Source organism: Mytilus edulis, chromosome 8, assembly GCF_963676685.1.
Source record: "Mytilus edulis chromosome 8, xbMytEdul2.2, whole genome shotgun sequence".
NCBI classification, from domain to species: Eukaryota; Metazoa; Mollusca; class Bivalvia; order Mytilida; family Mytilidae; genus Mytilus; species Mytilus edulis.
The window spans coordinates 41,992,188-42,014,250 of record NC_092351.1 but is presented as its reverse complement, the minus strand read 5'-3'; the positions used below and the strand labels follow the sequence as shown (position 1 = coordinate 42,014,250).

Genomic DNA, 22,063 nt, shown 5'->3' with positions numbered 1-22,063 from the left:
TATTAGATGGCACCAGATTCTTCATAAATTCATCTTTAAAAAAAAAAAAAAATCGGGAAACACTTCCCCGATCTTTAAATAATAAAAGTATAAATATTATTTAAATATACTTGAAATGTCCTAAAATTGGTTTCATTTAACCTCAGGTATGTTTTCTCAGGAACACTTACCTCACTTTTATTTAACAGTGCCATAACTACATTGAGGCAAATGCCTTATTTAGAATATTTTAAAACCAAACGCTTGTCTCCATATCAAATTGTGTTCTTAGCGAGTCCTTTCAAGAAGCAAGTTCTTTTCTACCTTTGACGTAGCGTAGCCCCTGATTTTTCGGGATCAATGTTTCTTATTTAATTGTCTTTTGTTCATTGATTGCCCTTCTGAATTTTGTTAGTGTGGCATTCCTTTTATAATTCAGTAATTTTGTTATTAACTTGATCACGGGTTAAAAATAAAAACAGAAGCCATTGGTCTTTTGATGTTGTCCCTAGAAACTTGTCTTACACTGAATCTATACATTTTGCTTTGAGACCAAAATATTGTCATTTTTTGTTTAAAAAGAACTTGCATTTTCAAATTAAGAAAGGGTCTAGGGGACACCTAGAAAGCATGCTTTTGCATCATTTGTTCTATACCTTCTTGAGGTTCAGTGGCTCCAAACAAAACCCTTCGCTCCGCTGAGCAAAACATGTTTGTCAATACTTTTAAAAAAGGCTAGATACAATCAAACTTAAATACTGTGTATGTATGCAATACATGTATATGCAGTTCGAAATATAGAAGATTCATTTCCGCAGAGGATGATGATTAATTCTGATTACATGGTACACAATGACTTGACTATACATGTATAATTTATAATAAACAAATAATTTAAAAATTGTATGTTTTCGAATATTATAAATATACGGTTGTGTAAATAAATAATCAGTCCCTTGCTTTAATGAAAATGGAAAATCTTGCTTTAATAGTGCAGAAAATAGAAACCGTTCCTCTTAGTATACAAAAATAAATAACCGATCCAAAACAAATCCTCCCGCCCCCCACCCCCCAGGAATATAAAATAGTCGTCCCCTGAAGTATACAGAATAGGTCAAATTGATAAGAGAAAGATCCTTTTATAATTTTATATTAGTATTAGTAATCTAGATGAGCCATAATACATGGTCTTTGGATGACTCTAGTCTCTGTGATTATTTCGATGATGTTGACTTCAATCGCGCGTTACACTCACCTCATATCGTGGGTTGCTGGTTGATGATACTGACCATCTATTTATGTGGTCAAACCACCTTTTCTCTAACACATATTGGTCCTTTTCCTCAATAAAGAAGCCTTTAACTATTTTGGAAGATAAACATTTTTATACGAATTATATACAGAACCCGAGGCCAATAAAGTAGTATGCTGTATACATGATGGTGTATAAAAATAGTGTAGGAAGGAAAAGACTATTATGTTAAAAAGACAAATGAGATGTCAAGCAGGCAATCATACGTAGAAGTCCAATAAAATAGACAATTCCATGGTTAAAAGATGACTTCACAAAAAACAACAGATGTAGCAAAATTACCCGATGCTAAACAGCAATGTAGTAAGGTGTTTGGTAAGGGAAGCTGCTCTTACTCCATTAGGGACAATCACCATGTTACCAAATTAAAGTAATCATGCTTTGATAGATCGGTTCGAAAAACAGGGAAAATCAAGGAAAAGAGGACTGGATTGAAGCTACTACAATTAGAACATATCCATGATCATCCGGTACCACAGATATCCCATAACGGTCACACAAATCATTGTGGTGTTCGTAAAACGTTTGAAACAGTAATATTACATAGTAAACAGTAACTCTATATAAAGAAAATCGTTATATTGAAGAAAAAACAATCCCTAGAATACCATACTCTTTTGGAGATATAAACTCCATGTGAAGACGTTGCTTGAATGGTCCGCTACACAGAAATAGAAATTTCACAATGAGAAAAGAAAATCGAGCTAGTATCTTTTTCGTGTAGTGAATTTCTGGACCGACCCTCATTTTCCATTATCATTTTTTGTATACTAGTCAAGATTGAAACAGACACAAGTGTTTCTAAGTATTTGTTTTGTCCTATTTTTTTCAAGTTCATAGATACTGAAACATAGCCATAATTGTTAATAAAATAATAAGGTTAAATCATTCAGTGAAATAAATCTTCTATATTGCGGAGAATCTCTTTTGTTTGATATACAATTTACCACTTAATCAGAAAATGTGTACACCATGCTAAGAATGTGATGTTGTTATCAGTTTGTTGTATATTTTTACCAAATGACTTTAAATTTTCAAATATAAATGGTCTCTTTTATTTTCTGTTTTTTAAATGTTATTCCTCATAGTATCAATTCTTAAATATTCACGTTGCAGGTGATACAATACTGTGCATGGTGAATTTAACCTTATGTAATTCAAAGGTATAGATATCTCCATTATCCTGTAATCATTTCAAAATAACCTGATTTATTTAAATGTCCATGTACTGACGACACAAAACAAAAATGTAAAATACTTTATTCAGAGTTGATTCTCTAGCTTTTAAGTCATTCATTATTGACTCTGCTATGTATCTGGGTTTTATTTACTAAGGAGTTTTAGGACATTTGTATGAACTTCTTTGATGTATAGTAAGTATGCTGATAAGCATGGATTTAATTTAGTGTTCTCCAAAATGTTAAATGGAATCGACTGTCGAAAAAGTAAGTCAAAATTATATAAATTTGGAGTATATATTGAATTAATTATCGAATAAGTTATAAATTGTATGTATTTGTCTTCAAGAAAAAGTCTCAAAGAAATGAAGAATATAGCTTCTAAATCGAAAGTAAAAGGAACCCTAAACAAGTCCCCTCTAGACCGGTGTTAGTATATTAGAGACATTTTCCAATAAAGACAAAGAGGGTGGCCGAGGGGATTGGAAAAACAATAATGTGTTCTATCGATGTAGACATGAATAAATAGAATTTGAGAAACAAAAATCCTTCTGGCATAAGATTAAAACTAAAGAAAAACACATGAATTCAAAAATCACAAGCAGCATGTTGCTCAATTGCAAGTTCTTTATTTTAGGGTTTTGCTGTGTGAGTTATTGACTCAGTTTTTAATACATATTTAAAAAAAAGAGAATACCTACTTGTATTTTATTTTTCACCTTATGACCTTGTATTGTTCATTCTTTTTTTTATTTTCGGTTTCTATTTAAGAACTTTTCTAACACGTTACATGTAACATAATATGGTAGTTACCGTTTAATATGTCTTTAAATATACTATAAATCTGGGTAATTTTGTAATGATTGAATATACATAATACAAGTAAGTGATACAATGTGTAATGGTTAAATTTAAAATATATGGAAATAGCTTTGTTTGGAATACATCATCAGATAAAAGATATTACACGAAACACCTCAAACGCGTTAAATTTTATGGTTGAGTAAATTCAAAGGAACATATAGAATGAAATTCAAAACAGTGTGGCTGTGGCCATTGATTGACACATTAAATTCACCCATTGACTGGGACAATTTAGGTGAACGTTTGTATGTAACGACCACTGCTCACTATGTACTTTTTAAAGACACGTAAACTATGGGGTCACCAAAGGTTCTCAACACCTTAATAAAGTAATTCGAAAAATTAATCAGAAATAACACGATGTTTTATCAATTATATAAATCAAAACATAAAGGTTCCTGATTAATTTTTCGAATTATTTTATAATTAAAGGCGTTAAGAAACCTTTGGTGACCCCACAGTTTAAATGTCTATCGTAGGTACGTCGTGAACAGCGATCGTTACAGACAAACGTTCACGTAAATTGTCCCAGTCAATGGATGAATTTAATGTGTCAATCCACAGCCACACTGTTTTGAATTTCATTCTAAAATAAAATGCGATAATACGATTACATTTTATTTATTCTGTTGTAAAAACAAATCAGATAAATGTTTATGAAGTAAAAATATTTCAATAGAAGTCAAAATTTTATGTTGGTATTGTTTCCTTTTTTTTGGTTATCATAACGGCATATATTTTTTTACCGAAACATGCTGAATTATGTGTTTTAAAATAAATGTCATTAAACAAGCTTCATTTTGATAAAAAAAAAAAAATGCGCAGAGTTTTGATTTCACTCATATAACTTTTTTTTAAAATGCTTTTCGAACTGTCACTAGGGTAAACAGTGAAAGATGTATAAACCACATCGACTTTAAAATCTAAGAACAATTTGATAATAAATGATACTGGGCGTGAAGTTATCAACAATCAATCAAAACAAATATGTACCAACAAATAACAAATCAACACAGGAACGACTCTTTTTGTTGTGGAAACAGTTTTAAATCTTAAAAGAAAAACACACAAGATAGCTGGTCTATCTTCGTTATCTTCGTTATCATTGTTTCAATTGAACTCTCACTAAAACGGTAAATCCATGAAATAAAAGACCCCCGCACACAACACACTTTTTGTTTACCTAAATAAATAAACAGCATCTTGAACTACGTTTGTTCCGAATTAAATATTTCGGGTGTTGAAAGAAAAATGTCTCAATGATTTAATTTATCGTCAGATTTTACGGGTAAAGTTAATATCAAATGTTGAGGGATTGTGTCAAGTGGTGCTTGTATGAATCGGTCGTGCCGAATTGAAATAGATCTTAACATCGGTAGCACTTCAAATATTTACCTAAATATTAAAGTGGATTTGATATCAATTGTCAATATCGACTTTATTAAAGTTTCCGAGACCAATTAATATAAAATTGAAAAATAAAATGATTTAAATTAGAAAAACCTTGAATTTTGTAAACGTTGAAATACATTTTATGGCATGTTTTCAAATTCCAAATTATATTACATCTGATAATTGATTTCAATATATATTGTATATTACATATAATATAGATGTGAGCCTTAACCCTTTGTTAATGGAAACAAAACCATTGTCGAAATAAAGGTTAGTAGGTTTACAGATTTATCTTTTACCATCAAATTGCCTATACAAAGTCAAGCTGTGCAAATTCTGTTATTCTTAAGACTTAGTAACCCTTCAAACTATTCGGCCAATAGATATCGTTATCTCAAAATTATAGGCATTTTGATACCAATTTGTAAATCACCTATTAAAACCACTCAAGAAGAACTACCCATATTCAGCAGAGGGAACACCATTACATTTGTGAATTATCATTACTACAATCTATTTCACAGTTCAACGTAAGTGTTAATCAATTCACAATTATATCAATTTTCTTAATTTTCAGACCATTAAATTGTAGCTGATTTATTTTATACTGTAACTATAATTACTATATGAGTTTTTTTTATCGGTTGTAGAGATTTCTAGCAAAATATTCTATACTTTCCAGGAATTTTCGATATAAATCAAATACGCATCACATGATTTGCATTACACGCGAATATGCTACTATCACAGCCAAAAATGCACGGTTATCGTTGTATAAGACAAAACTCATCGACTTGAATATAAGTTTAACATTCTGCTAAGCATCGATTTACTTCCTTCTAATGTCAAAACAAAGTACAATATTAAAACATTCATTGTATTCAAATTGATTTTGCTCTTGTGTAGTATAAACACACTTTAACTGTCAACCCAAATCGTCAAATATGTGACGTGCGCATAGGCCCAAGGCCCAGTTACAACATTGAATGTACAAAATTGTAGTTGTGTTATTTATATTCATATGAATGCACATAAGTTTCTGTAATAAACAATTTTCTCACGTACTTACTTCAGTCATCCTGCATGAATATACGTGAAATAATTGTCACTGAACTTTGGACAAAGAACAATCTATCAATTTCAAGGAACAGTGAATATGGGGGATGTACAAATACGCTGTCACGTCCAGTAGAAATACATACCGTAGATCCGATACATCTTATGATAATTGTTATGTTCTCTACATGTTGATACACATTTTCAAAATCTCTTTGAGTGTCCTTAAATGGACTGTTGCAAGACAAATCTTTTCCCTTGAAAATACTTGTTATTTTAGTGGCAGTAATAATTCGCCACCCTAACCCCGGCCTTCCCACTTTTTGAACCTATTCAAGTGCATGAAACATGTGACAATATTCATTCAGTAAGTCTTGCAAACATTTTTTAAATGACTTTCAAGGAATTTATTATTAAATTGTGTCTATAATTGTTCAAGTTGATTTTGTACATTTTGAGGGGGTGATAGTTATTTTGCAACCATTAAAAGGTGTTGTTATAGTGCACTCTACAAGAAGCAGAAAGCGCCAATAAAATAATGTTTATGACTTTACTAAACATGTTTTGATTTTTATCATACGAGGTTTCTTCTTGTGAATCTATTTGCCCTTCACAGCCCATTTTATTCAATTTGACCTATGAATCAACGGAATTTTAATTTTATCAAACACTAGTGTATTTAAAATTTATGAACATGTCACCTTGATTAACGGTCGTGAATATCAGTTAAAATTTAAATATGATCCTTAATTAAAATGTAGATTTTATTACTTGATAGACCTTGTGAATTGTACTTATTATTCATAATACATTTTCCGTTATATTTTATCTAATTCGAGTTATCATAGTTGAAAAAAAATCATTTATAGTAACTAAGAAGACCATATTCCTCAGTGCAAACATTTAGAACTAAAATAAATATTTAACAAGTAATTGAACTTTAAAATCTTTAAAATAAACACAACTTAACATGAAAAGTACGTATTAAGTTTAATGAATATGATGATTTTGTTAGGATTTGTAAGGATTTTAGCGACACAATGTGTAAATAAGGAGATAAAGCTAGTGTAGTTGGTAAATCACTTAAATAATTGACATGTCTTAAGGTTGTTTAGTTACTTGAAAATATAACCATAGCACAACAAATTTCAATTCATCTCAGCATAGATAAATAAAACCAAAGTTAATGACTTTTGAAATGCCTTTATTAACTTCTTTATAATGTGATAAAGTGTTCTTTTATTTGTCTTTGTAAATGATTACTTTTATTGTTAGGTCTATTTTTTTTTGTAATATTCATTTGACGTGGCTCGGTAGTACTTATACTTTTGTGATTGGTAAATTTTAGTATACTTGTCTTTCGTTTTTTCTTATGTGCTATGTCTTTTTGTTTTTCCTTTGTTGACATATTGGTTCGTTTTTTTTAATAGTGATTAAGGGACCGTTCAATATTTATCAGATGGATGGGCCGGTGCATTCTTAATATTGTTTCATTAAAAAAGTTATTGCCAATCCTTTTAAATTCTGAAAAAAAGTCCTTGCCCATCTAAAAAAATCTATAAAAAAAGTCCTTGCCCCTCTAAAACTCTAAGACAATCAAAAATGATTTAGTTTCTTTTTCTTTTTTAAGTTTTTAAATTTTTATGTCTTGAAATCAAAGAAAAGACTATACAAAATTTAAAATGTGCTAGTTAATTCTATATGTATATATCTATGTGTGTATCAGAACCATACATTTTATTGATTTTCAAAACCAGTATGAATATACATGTACAGATTTGATTTTATATGTACAGCCTCAAATACAATATTGATTTAAAATAAAGGAAATAATTTAAATTAAGGGACAATAACTCTTGGACTAGTAAACATATTATCATATACTGAATTACTAATTATTGTCCTAATAACAGAACATGTTTATAGTTCAAATATCAATGTCCCTTTATCTATTCTACTTTTCAAAAAAGAAATTTAATATGGTCTTTTTAAGCAAATATAGGTAGACATGCTTTTGACTTTAATGATGCAGCCTTTTTTGACAGCTTAACACAAAACTATAAAACAACCTGGCATTCTTTAAGATCAATATATAAATGAGATAGCTGTACAGTTATATGAAAATCTAAGTTGATTTGAAAAGGTTATAAAAAAAATGAAAGGTGACCGTCTGAACTTAGTCTAAACTTAAAATTGTAGCTTTTTTTCAACCTATTAACTAAATCCATAAAATGACAGCAAAAAACTAAAGTACTAAACAGCCTGGAATTCAGTAAGACCAATATAAAAATGATATAGCAGTAGAGTTTTATGAAAATGCAAGTTGATTTGAAAAAGTTATGAAAAAAATTAAAGATGACTATCTTGAAATAACCAAAAACTGAAAATTTAAGCTTTTTCTTAAACCTTTTTATTAAATCCATAAGAATGACAGCAACACACCAAACTACCAATCAACCTGGCATTCTATAAGATCAATATATAAATGAAATAGCTGTAAAGTTTTATGAAAATCCATGTTGATTTGAAAAAGTTATAAAATTTTTTAAAGATGACTATCTGGATTTAGCCTAAACTGAAAATTTGAGCTTTTTTTTTAACCTTTTTATTAAATCCCTAAGAATGACCGCATTACACTAAACTACCAATCAACCTTACATTCTGTAAGATCAATATATAAATGAAGTAGCTGTAGAGTTTTATGAAAGTCCATGTTGATTTAAAAAAGTTATAAAAAAAATCAAAGATGACTATCTAGATTCAGCCTAAACTTAAAATTTGAGCTTTTTTTTTCTTACCTATTAATTAAATCTATAAATTTAACAGCAATACACCTAACTACCAAGCAACCTGGCTTTCTATAAGATCAATATATAAATGAGATAGCTGTAGAGTTTTAGGAAAATCCAAGTTGATTTGAAAAAGTCAGAAAAAAATTTAAAGTTTACTATCTGAATTTAGCCTTATCTAAAAATTTGAGCTTTTTTTTCTTACCTATTACTTAAATCCATAAATTTTACCGCAATACACCAAAATATTAAACAATTTGGTATTCTATAAGGTCAAAATAATTTAAAAGATAGTCTGAACAGAAAATTCTAGCTTTTTATTCCTTAATTAAATCCTTAAAATTGACAGAAATGAGTCAAGCTACCAGTTTGTTGAGACATGTTTTGAGTGCCCGCAAAAGAAATATCCTACAAACCAATAATATTGATAGCAAAATTTTTCCTATAAAATATGTTCTGGCCCATCCACTAAATATTTAAAAAAAAGTTCTTGCCCATCCAAATATTTCCACAAAAAAAGTGCTTGCCCCGCCTCATTTAGCACCGGCCCATCCATCTGATAAATATTGAACGGTCCCTAAGATTAGAACACTATGTTGACTGCTGTACCACTATTGTTGACATATTGTCTTATTTGTTTTGTTCACACATCGTTGTCAATATAATGTAAGTCAACAATCACGTAAAATGCTATGACTTGACTATTTGATCAGCGTCCAGTAAAATCTAAATCATACATTATCAGTAAGTGAACATAATAACAATTACTCTAATGGTATGGTTTGATCAAGATGTTCTTCAAAAATTCGATTTGCTACTGGAAAACGCGTATATGTCTTACTAATGTCTTACTACAAACCACACATAGACCCCAAAGAGTTCTATCAAAATGTTCTTAAACATGCAGAGAAAATATATCACTTTAACTGCCCGTGGCATCAGATATAACGTCCTTCCAAGTATGATCTGACGTGGCTGCGTGTTAAAAATTTCCATGAAGTCAAACGGGTACCATGAGTTTATGTTGATAGATGGACAAATTACAAGTGAATAAACTACCTTACCCAAAATCAACCCTAGGGATTATAGTGTAATATACAATTGATAATTTTACATATGTTTATATATATATTTTTATTTGTACACTAGCTTAAATGGTTTTTTTTAAAGTTCCATAATAAAGTTTTACCATGTGCCGCCTAACGTCTAAGTAGCAAAAAGTCTTTAGGATGAGCATTAATGATTACTTTTTAAAACTTTGAACCAGAACTATAGGTTTGAGCCACAGGCACTTGTCTCAGAATTTTATTTTCATATATATCTTAAGTGTTCAATAAAGTGTTATTAAAAGATATATTCGAAGAAGATATGGTTTGAGCGTACTACATGCATCGATATACTACAATTTTGTAAGATATTACAATTAGTGTGTTTTGTTTTCACAGATCAACAATTATGAAAATACCACAGAGAGAAGCTGCCATTAAAATTTATAGGCATATATAAAAACTGAAATGAAAGTTAGCGAGACAATGGATGTCCAACAAGAGGAAAATACCAATAAAACATTGGACGATAATGCTGAGACTGATGGTGAAAACCCTAATAATGATAAGTCAGACGAAGCTATCAAGCAAATGACAATTGATAGTAGTGGTAAACTAGTGACTAAAATAAACATTCCAATGCTTGAGGAAGATTTAGGAATTTATGACGATCCAGGTGAATGCGATGGACTATCCGATACAGAAATGGTGGAATTAGATCGCGTAAATGAAATTGAAAAAGTTCCAACAAATAAAACACCTCAGGAAGAAATACCAGAACCTACACCAGCTCCAATATTGCGAAAATCTTCACAGCTAGGGACTTATAATAACATACGTAACATGCCATCCGGATACAGGGCAGTAGCTAACACCCCTGCAGCCCATTCAGAGTTAGATATTGATCAAAATAGTGTTACATGGTCTGCACATACTAAACAACCCATTGGAGTTTATATTTCAACAAAGCATAGAAAATCTGGAAATAAATTAAAGTTAAGCGCAACTGGAAGCAGTTTGCTTAGCCGATCTGATAATCTGGGAGAAACAAGGTAACTATGTTTTTCATTATCATCCCTGCCATCAATTTATTATATCATCGATCTTTGGGGAAATCGAGGTACATGTACTTTACTTAAAGCATCAGCTCAGTGGTCATTGCTATGGTACTTAAAAGGGTCATAATATACTATTCCTAAAATCTCTGTTGCTAAATTAAGAAATTTTAAAATAACTTTTGTAAGACCTCATAATGCAAAGTTGACCGTTGATGAATTGGCAATTTCTTTTAGTTCATATTTGGTCATATAGTCAGGTCAAGTATTTATGCATTCTTGACTTTCGAGTGAATCGGCTTTAGAGTTCCTGTAGAAGATTTATTCAGATAAGCGCTATCATAGACCCTGCGAAATCTTGGGTTGATATCATTGCTTGAGGGGTATTAGTTCCCGATGGTATTATCAGCTGAATAGTTGGTCCTTTAGTACTGAGGTGCATGATTAATAACATGATATCCTTTAATTCTCCGTTGTTGAATATATAAAGGTTTTTGCACTTACATGCTAAATTGACTTAGGAGGAATTTCGCTATTCCTGTATTTCCCCTTTGATCATATAGGTCCCCACATACGCAGGTATATATACAAAATATTGATTTAAGTTTTTTGGATAGTATCTGTAGCTTTATAAAATCCATTTGGAGTTCGGAACTTCTTTTTATTTTACTTTTTGATGTATAATATTTTCGAATTTTAAGATCTGCTTTTTTACTTCAAAGCAATTCTTTCTGTTCATTATAAGACACAGATAGAAGTTCGATAGTGGCTTTACATTAAACAAAAATAGAGTTATCTCTCTTTATTCTGAAACTAACATGAACTATGCCTGTTTGTTGTGATAAAGCTTTGTGTAGTTTCTAAACATATCTGATATTACATATTCTAGACAAGCAGAAGAAAGAGAAATAAACACATAAGGTTGATTAAAAAAATGTGATGACTGGAATGAATGTTGGAAAATTTAAACTGATGATTTAAAGAGTCAATATTGGGTTTATTCAGAAATTTTGCATGGTAACAAGTTATCGGAAAACTGGAATTGTTGATCGATCAAATGATATAATTTTTTTCTGAAATGTTTTGAATTCTGGAAATTCAGTTCCTCGTTGAAGCAGTCGTAGTTGACATTCTGACAGGGAGTACAAAAATAACAAAATTAGAAATAAACCCATTATCAGTATAAAGAAATGGTATGCTGAAACTAAATATTAAAACGTATAAGAAAACCAACTTGTGTTTGTGATCTTGAAGTTTGCAAATGGAACATTTCATGAAATAATCTTATATAAATTCGATTAAAGAAATTATACTGTTTAAATCCTTTAAGAATCATCAAAATACGATTAAAAAAAATACGATGAAGACTGCAAAAAAAAAAAAAAAGGAAGCTGATTTTAAAGTTATGTTTGTCTTGAAATGGACGAAAAGGAAGGAGGGTATTTTGATTATATTACTAAATGGTGTGTTCCTGGATTGCAGATGAGATTAAAACAGATGCCTGGTAAAGTAAAAACAACAAACGTATAAAACAAAATGAGCCTTTATAAAATAAACAGAACAGACAATAACTACTTGAAACCCTTTTTGTCCAATATAGTGGCAAATTTAGCTTTACTGTGATTAATGGTTTTGAAAATTAAAACAAACAATCGAAATGGAAATAAAACAAAATTTCAGGGTAAATTAAATCATAAAAGCTTTTTGTATAAATGTAGTTGTGTTGGTATTTCTGAATACGAAATTTTCATGTTACAATAAAAAGTAAAAGGAATCTTATTTGAAAAGTTCTTATAATTTTAATTCAAAACTACACTGAATCGGATAACGTTATCATTCTTTGCTATTCAAATAACACGGAATACACGTTTTGTATCTGTGATTATTTATCTTGATAGACCTTTCACGTTTTGTATAAATCGATGCAATACCAGTAGATCCTTGTATAAATTAAAATTCAATTCATAGCATAAATCTTTTCAATAACATCTAATTTGTACGTATATGTGAAAAACACGTCTTTTTAAGTTTTCTTTTTCATAAATCAATACGACATGTTAAAATCGATTACTTTAAAAGCTTAAAGGTGTTAGGGTCATCATAGTGTTTGCTTTCCAATAGAATAAAGTGTATAGCGCTGTTTATGTGTACAGCTTCTTTATCAATACCCTATTCTGTTATCTTAAAAAGCTACAGCAAATAATACCAAATGATAAAGTCAATAAGTGTGAACTTTCATTTCATAATCCATGTTTCGAATGCCAATAAATGTATTAAGTTTTATAATTCTCAGATAGCATATAGTATATATTACTATATTTTGATATAATATTCATAAACGTTTTGAATGTTCAGGAAATATCGATATGGGCAAGAGACGGGCATTGCGTAAAGAATCTAAAATTGACATATTGGAGGCGAATGTTACGAAAAGGTACGTCTGCAATATTTTCACAAATAAGTATGATACTTTTTATCTTTTCAATTTAATGTAATAAAGATTATATATAATTGATCTGACCATTTGAAAAAAATCCATTGGGAAAGGTTCATGACAAGTCTGTTAAATTATATTTTTCATAGACAGGTCTTTTTGAAACTATTTGAATTGAGGCAGTAGTGGTTTACCAATGTTTGAAGTATCATAAGTCGAGTAGAAATATTCAAATCAAGATAACAAACAAAAGATGAAGCAATCGTATATCAGACCAGGTTCGAAGAAAGATATGATTACATAAAATGCAGAATTCTCATAAAAAAACACCAAGTACAGTTTTTTGAAGGTGCGTGGAAAATATTGAAAATAATGTTGATGGATTTAATATAAAAAAAGATATAAAATAAAAATGTTGTGTAAACCACTTGTACACTGAAATATCAAACTATAACTGTATTAAATGTTCATATAACTATACTGGGTCAGTATAAGAGAATACTAATGACCCAAATATTAGTACTTACATACTAGCTTCATTTAAATGATAATTTTAAGTTTTTTAAATACGTGTGTGTATTTGTATTAAAAAACTGTCGAACAAACTCTGACTTTTAAAGGATTTTTGGCATTTCTGATTAGTTTTGTTCTATTTGCAGCATTTTATAAATGAAATGCGCATCTGGTGCAACAAAATTGGTACCGTTGATTTTATTATAGTCTAGTGTACATGGCTTCCCATAACCTTTGATCCCAAACATTAGCAATACTATTCCAAAGACTACTGCTTTGTTTTTAGTGAAACCTGTACCATGTGGTTATTATATATGCGATATGAAATACATATACTTCATTCTTACTGTTAATGCAAACCTGTGTATGTGTATTTACCGTAAAGTGCAATTCGGAAAAATCGGGAGATGCTAGGAACATGTTTACGGAACGTATTTTTATTTCCAATTTTTAAACGTTCTTATTAATTTTTGTATACTACATTTATAACCTCAAGCTCAGAGAAACTTCTTGCAATATAGATTATATTGACTATTGTATATGTAATTGTAAAAAAATACTAATAAAACCTTGGGTAAACACTTCTGTGAATAGAAACATAATATATTTATTGTTACTTCAGAAAATGAATTTAATATTGAAGCACATTGATCAATCACCTTAAGTAGTTCATGTACAGCTTTTAGTGCACATAAAACGTGTTTAAGGTACCAACGAGAACAAAAGTTAAACGAAACCAGTAAAATCCTTTGATAACAGTATTATTATATTATATTATGTTTTGTTTTATTCTTGAGATAGATATTAAAAGATGTAGTATGAGTTCCAATGAGATAAATAAATCTCCAACAAAATTACAGTTTGTAAAAGTAAACCATTACAACACGGAGCCTTATATTTACTGCTGAAAAGATCATAGGGTGTTTCTCGTACTTAAAAGAAGCTAGTAGTTGATAACCTCGATCGATATGTATGTTATTCAATCCGGAAGGGTCGTCAGTGATTGTCGCTTTTTTCTATTATTTTCAATGTATTCAAAAATTGAAGTACCATTGTATAAAATTGTCTAACTTGTCTAACTTGAATTAGCTTATACCAAGAGCATGCCAAACTGCGTTTTGCTCTGATACTTAATAAATCAGTTGTAATTGTAGTTAACATTGGTTTATACAACTCAGTGTAATATTTGGTGAAATCTTTGAAATGATTTGATAAAGGATTCGTGATACCTTTTATAATAAATGTACAAAAAAATGCTAAAGTATAAAGTAAACTTATTGAATTTATAATGGTGATTTGATGCACATGAATGAAAGTTCTTTGTGACATCTTCTAGCTGTGTAACATATATATAATGCCTTATTAGTTCCGTTTTCATAACGATACAATATGTAAGCAAACTGTGAAAGGTATATTTGTATTCACAAATTTAAATCAACGGCAAATAAGAGTAAATGAAAATCTTCCCATTCAATATATAATGTAGAATGCATTGTTCTGTGTTTTAAGAAATGTTACTAAAACACATAATATTCTGTCTTCTTCAAGGTAAACATGTATTTATTGGATTCTTAGATTTACAAAAAATGTATCACATCCATCAGAAAGTCATTATCAGTGAAGGCAGTTAAGGAAATATCTGTATATTAAAGAAAGATAGGTGAAAGATATCTAAGGAAAATTCAACATCTTAGGTCGAAATAAACTGAAAACTTCATGGCTAAATAAGAAAAGGGGAAACAGACACACAACATTTCAGCAAAGTATGAAAGTCATATTTGTGTTCACAGATTTAAATCAACGATAATAAACCTTTGATTTGTCAGTTTCTATCCAAACAGTCTTCGTACGAAAGTACTTTTTGAGATTTAAAAGTAACAAATGTTTCTTTTTTGGATTTGAATATCATTGAGTATATAATGGAAACAGGGAATATGTACTGTTTTACCAAATATTTTCTATAACAATTCAAATATTCACATGGACGGGTTCCACGTGTAGAACAAGATATGCTTACCCTTCCGGAGCACCAGATATCACCCCCTTAGTGTTTGATGGGGTTCTTGTTGCTCAGTCTTTAGTTTTCTAGGTTGTATTTTGTGTAATTTTTGCCATGCTGTTGTTATTTTAATTTCGACATGTGAGTTATTTCGCCTCACCTACGGGTACATTCAAATTACGACTGAAATTATTCAATTTTAGAAATACTACACGGTTTCAGTTTTCCACGGATAACGATATTCTCGTATATTTTAGGCGACTGTCTTGTCTAATGTATTCATAAACTATTTTAGTAGCCAAAATAATTCTCGATATTTTGCTGTCTCAATAGTAGGTTCAGTATGTTTGTAACTTTTTTAATGAATGTTATTAGGGGATACTCATCGAAAGAACATTGAAAATAAATGTAAAAAGACAAAAAACGATAAAAATGAACCATATGTGTATACTTTAACATAATAGCGAATTTTATTTTCAATCATAACTTTCTAGATCAACTTTATTTTTTATATACTGGGTCATATTTGAAACTTGATACTTAATCATAACGGTACGATTAACAAACCTAAAACACTTATAAAATTTGACCTATTAAAACGATTGTTTTTGTCAATTGTCAAGTTTCTAACAATCATGCAAAGATTTTTTAAACCTATCATTATTCAAAATGAAAAGTTCAAAGAAGAAACAGTTCCGAAATTTTAAAGGAATTTGACAATAATTATGTAAATTGCACAAGGTAAGTATATAGTAAATGTTTTTTTCTTTTAAATTTATTGATATTTTCATTGTCATTTTCCTAAATGAGTTTTTCTGTTTATAATTTTCTGACACTCTTTGTCAGACACAACAGTTACAAAGCAATTTTGTAAAATAAATTGTTCCTTTCATATTTTATCTGAGGGCCATAGGGATAGTTTTGTTATATGTAAACATTACGAAAATTATACCATTTCCTATATCTGATTGATGTGTTCTTAAAATTTTCTGTTATGTTGTATATGACTAATTAAAATGTACGGATATGATGGTAATTACCGTAACAATGCAACTTATATCCAGCATAATTACTTAGCTCTTCAAATTTGATTTGCAACCAGGATACCCTCACATTCCAATTGTTCCAAAAGCCTTTATGTTTGCTTCTGAATAAGTTTTTAATACAAGTGAAATCCTGTGGAAGAGTAATATGTATATTTGCTTTGTAAATTGCAAGTAAACCACGTGATCTCTTAAACACAGATTTTAGTGGAAATAAGTGCTTTAGTTAATGTTGCAAATAAATCTTCTTTAGTATTAGGAAAAATCGGATAAAAAAATGGCTGCTAGTTCAATGAGTGTACGATTTAGAATTCAAAGTTCGAAATCTCGTCCGTCCAGTTATAAAGTTCCAGGAAATTCTAGACCCTCAAGCTATAGAAGTACAACATCTTTAGGATCAAGGCCTTCTAGCTACAAACGTTGCAACGAAGATAATGATACGGAGACAGAACCACAACAGAGATCGTTCCTCCGACCTTCAAGTTTTAAAATTATTGAAAGTTTATCTAAAATTCCTTTAGAGGAAAGGACGGTAACTCCATCAACAGATGTTTTCATAGGATCTCGGCCTTCAACTGAATATACACATTCTAGGTAATAAGCTTGTTTTACGGTTATATTTGCCAATTCACAGGTATATACTTTAATATATTTTCAACATTTTTTAAGTCACTGATATTGAATAGGTTTTTATCCGTGCTTTCAATAGATAAACATTCTCCTCTGAGCAGAATTTGTTCACATTAAAGTATACAGCTTCGTTAAGTTAATAACTTATAGTAGATTAGTAGTCTCCCAATTTTAAAGCTTCTTTGTACCGTAAATGAATAGATCACTAACATCAGTTTACATGGAGAATTGCTTTCATGATTTACCTAGTTTATGTGCCTTTGTAGTCGTTGTATACTTATGGTAGACAGAAAGGAAAACGTTTTTAATGCAAACAGAATTTATATCGGCGGGATGTCTTAAAAGTGTTATCCGATTGACTGTCTTAGTCTTCTCATAAGTTTTTTTTCATGATTCCATGATAATTATGTAAAAAGTACAGCTTTTTAAAAATATAAAGGATGACTGATAGTGGTCGAAATGAGAAAGCAGGTGTTAAGTACTTTTATTCATTGGTTGAAAGAGTGAATTCTTACCGGCCACTGTACTTCAAAACAATATTGTATCAGTTAACATAATGCTCATTGCCGATCTTGTAAAGCACTTAAAATACGGATATTTTAATTGAGAATCTGCCCTTGAAGACCTTGTCTTGCTGATTAATTCTTGCTGTTTGTATTATTTGTTTCTATAATATAGACTTTTCTAGATGATAATATAACTAAAGATAACGATAAATGGGTTATAAAGACCTTAGTTGTTTTAGCGCAAATCTCGTTCAAGGAGTAAACTAACAGTCAGTAATGTTGACTGATTTCACGATCTTGTTCTGCTCTTCATCATTGATTGTCAAAGTTTCTTTCTATCTATAATAATTTCTAAGAGAACGATCAAAGTACAAAAATGGGCAATACTCTCATAAGAAAGCAATTTAGAATACTCTCAAATTGTCAATTGGTAATACAACATGTCATTTAAGACCAATAACGAATCGCTATTTTGCAGGCTATCCAAATGAATCATCATGGTCAATTTACTAGGAATGGTTTTGTTTCGATTTAATTGTTTTAAAACTTTTTCAAATATGTCCTCAACTATTTTACATATAGACGTGTTTGGTCAGAACTTTTCGAACTGGTAGATTTTAAATAAATTCAATATGAAAACGACTTTTAACTCATTTGGTTTGATAAATATTTTAAATCACGAAACTATAGACATTAAAATGTTATAAAACAGTGTGATAGGGAATTGACACTTGAAAAGAGATTTAGTTAAAAACTCAGTTGAATTTGAAGAAAAAAACACGAACAAACGCGAAGAATAAACCTCTTAATTTTTATCTAATTGCATTTCACATTCTTTTAAAACGCGAATTCTGTCCAAATACCTGCTATAATTATTTAAACTGTTGTCGTTTTACACATATTCATTTGTACTCCTTTTCTAACTACATAGCTAAGTTTACTGAGGTCATGTCATGCATTTCATAAATATTTAAATGAAATATAAAAAAAGAATGAGTATTGATTTAAATCGATGCATTTGTCCATTTACAACGTCAACATTTTGAAAGCAATCTTTTAAAATGAAAAATAACAATAGAAATCCGTTAATCGGTAAATCTACCGTGTTAGGATTATCAATATTGTCCCGTATAATTTCTCGACACAATTACTATTTAATCAGCTTTTTGAAAAGCTCTAATTGCTACTCAATGAAAGTTATCAGCTGTAATCGTTTCTGTATTAGAGATTGCTCAAAGATAATAGCATTGCTATTGAATGTTAAAAAACAGATAAAATCTTTGATCAACCCTTTTAGTTTTTAAATGGACATATCCCTATTGCATCAAATCTGTCATTATTTTTTCATGTCAAGTGTCCTTTTAAGCTGAATTAGATGTTTTGAAAATCAGCCAAGCAAAGAAATATATTTAGATTAAAAAGTCTTGTGTTGTAATTTATTTTTAATTTAGATTGAAAGTATTTAATATACAGGTCGTAAATGGTATATTTTCATTTCTCGCCTTTTGTAGTTCTGTGTAGCATGTGAAATGGACAATTTAAAAGCTGATTTGAATTCAAGAGAATCATTTAGTTCAAATATTGACTTTTATATATTTTGGATGGATCAAGTGTATTTCATGTTTGATTTATAACAAGATCCTTACCAACTGTTGACTATTTCTATGTGACAATTTATTTGCTACTTATATGAAAAAGTTTGGACTTGTCGCGAAAAAGTGAGATATTACATATGTCATTTGGGATATAAAAGTCTGGTTGTAAATGTGTTACAAAATAACATTTAATACATTTAAACGTAATGTTACGGTTATCACCGCTGTGATTTTTCCTTAGGTTAAACTCTTTCTTGACCGTTTAAAAAGAGTATTTATCCATCTGTATACAAACTCAGATTTCATTTGACGGATTTTTGGCAACTTCTTAGGTCATCTCCACAGGGAAAACCTATAGGAGATTTATACATTCATTGGATCTATGTAATAAACAAACGTATTTTTAAGATATGTAAGATAATCTTATTTTATCCTCTTCCGTCATGTGTGGCTGACACTTTAGAATCGTATTTACAAACGGACATTTTAAAAACAAGGGATAAAATCTTAGTGCACGAGGGCAGATAGTGTTTCGTTGGATTATTGTTTGTTTTTCGTTTATACCATAAACCATGAGTAAACAAGACGGGAAACAAGATAGCTGCGTTTTCTGTCGTGTTCCGGAAGTTGAAATTGAAACTGACGACGGGATCGATGACGATTTAGCTTCGATTACATTGTCACAAGTTCAGAAAGCCAACGAAGAGTGGCAAATTAACGATGTCCCCTGGTACGTTGCCAGCCAAGATGAACAAATTCGGTAAGCCAATGTTTCTTCAAAACCTTCATATAAGTATTTTGGTTAATATACGTAGACCCTTAATTCCTATTCTTTATTCATAGAAAGAACAAGCGCGAATAATTATTAATTATTATTATAAATTATAAAATAATTATTAATTAATGATTTTTACCCGCGAAGGTGCTTTTATCGCAATATTGGTGTGTAGCGTCGATTTTAAAGTATGATTTGTTTTAAAGTGTAACATATCTTAAGAAAGAGGTCACCAATCTTCAAAGTACTTCTATATTTTTCATTCGGTAAAAATAAACTTGTCTGACAGTCTGACAATGCATTAATTGAAAATCCAATTCGAATCATAAAGTAAGCCATAATATGAACTTTCTACATTTTACTTAGCTAAATGCTGTTTAATTTATTCGAATCGTATAAAAATGAATTATTTATAGCCGTAATTAATTAAATCTTGTATTTTATCTTTTTGGACGTGGTAAAAAAACCAACCCCATATTCCATGATTACAGCAAGAGCTATATGACATCCGCTATGTAATATACCATACCAATCTCACTCATTTCATAATGATATTTGCGTATCAACAGTACCACATTTGTCCTTCATACAAACACTGGTAACTATCTGTTTTGTAACCAAAGATTTTAAAAGATATATAGCCATGTATACTGTTGAAACAATTCCTTATTGATATGGCTTCTATTTTCAATCTAACAATATTGAACCGTCATTAAACATTTCCCTGTAAAACAGTTTATGTTTTCTATTAGTTTCAAATAACAAAATATGGCTTCTATTTTCAATCTAAAAATATTGAAGCTTCAGTAAACATTTCACTGTTAAATAGATTATTCTTTTCTATAAGTTTCAAATAATAAAGTACATAGTTTTGTTGATTTTCTGTTTCACATTTCACATTCGGCTCAACCTCTAAACTGAACTTTCCTTACCTTAATTCCACACTACTATTTCACCACCTTTTTTTTTTATCTTTTGGCGATGTTCTTGCTACGTTCCAACTTGTCCATCCTTGTTTGATCCTTTCTTTCTCTGTTGTTTTTCTCCATGTAGTTTTTGGTCATCCTTTAGTTCTTTTCCTTGCCGGAGCTGAAATGAAATTTTGTCAATTCCAAATGGTGAAACGATCAAACATAAATACCGACACTATTTTCGTTCAAATTCAGACTGATTATTTACAAACGGAATCAAAATTTCACGTTTGCTTTAATGAGATGTTTTTAAGCCACGTTCTCTGAATGTTGCCGAGTTTTTTTTGCTGAAAAAAAGCAACTAAATGTGAATATTTGAATAAAGAAGAGACATTGACATAATTGTTATGCTTTTGTTTGTCTGTTTCGTTGCATATATTTTTGATCAACTCGTTCAGCGGCTGTATAAATAGTGTGCCAGCTTGTATATATGAGACAAATGTTGCAATTCATGCAGTGGCAGTATATATAGCGTTTCGCCTTGCATATTTAAGAAAACTATTGCAGACATAAAAATCGTGATAATTCGTTTGCTGCACAGGCGATTGATCCCTCCTTTCTAGATATTTGGTTTTATGTTTAAATTTGTTATAGTGGTATTGCTAGAGAGTAAATATGTATAAACTACTGTTTTGTAATGTCGTATTTATAACAGCAAAAACCTATTAAACAATCGAAAATAAGATAAATTATAACAGATTATTTACTAAAGAATAAATAAAAACGAATACACTATATTTAGAAAAAAGGGGGGTCAATTGCCCTAGTGCCTGTTTTGATATGTGAAGGTAACGAAAATGGGAAACTTTACCAAATGATATTTCCAAAAATAGTTTCATTTTACGTGTATATAAACTGGTCTTGATACTACTTTACTCCAATCCTTTTAAATGGAAACATTAATGGCTACTAGAAAACATTGA

The 22,063-nt window shown here is 30.0% G+C and overlaps 1 protein-coding gene across 2 annotated transcripts in view; it reads left to right on the top strand.

Annotated features, from left to right (window-relative positions):
- Window positions 1-2,580: 2,580 nt before the first annotated feature.
- LOC139485605 (uncharacterized) overlaps window positions 2,581-22,063 on the top strand; it is a 34,419-nt gene continuing 14,936 nt past the window's right edge. Inside the window, exons 1-2 of one of the 2 annotated variants that reach the window (XM_071270219.1) lie at window positions 2,581-2,736; window positions 10,019-10,671. In XM_071270219.1, coding sequence (XP_071126320.1) covers window positions 10,088-10,671 — 584 coding nt within the window. In that variant the 5' untranslated portion in view covers window positions 2,581-2,736; window positions 10,019-10,087. Of the gene's footprint in view, window positions 2,737-10,018; window positions 10,672-16,812; window positions 17,258-22,063 lie in introns of those variants that run through there. The other variant, XM_071270220.1, reaches the window with a different exon arrangement.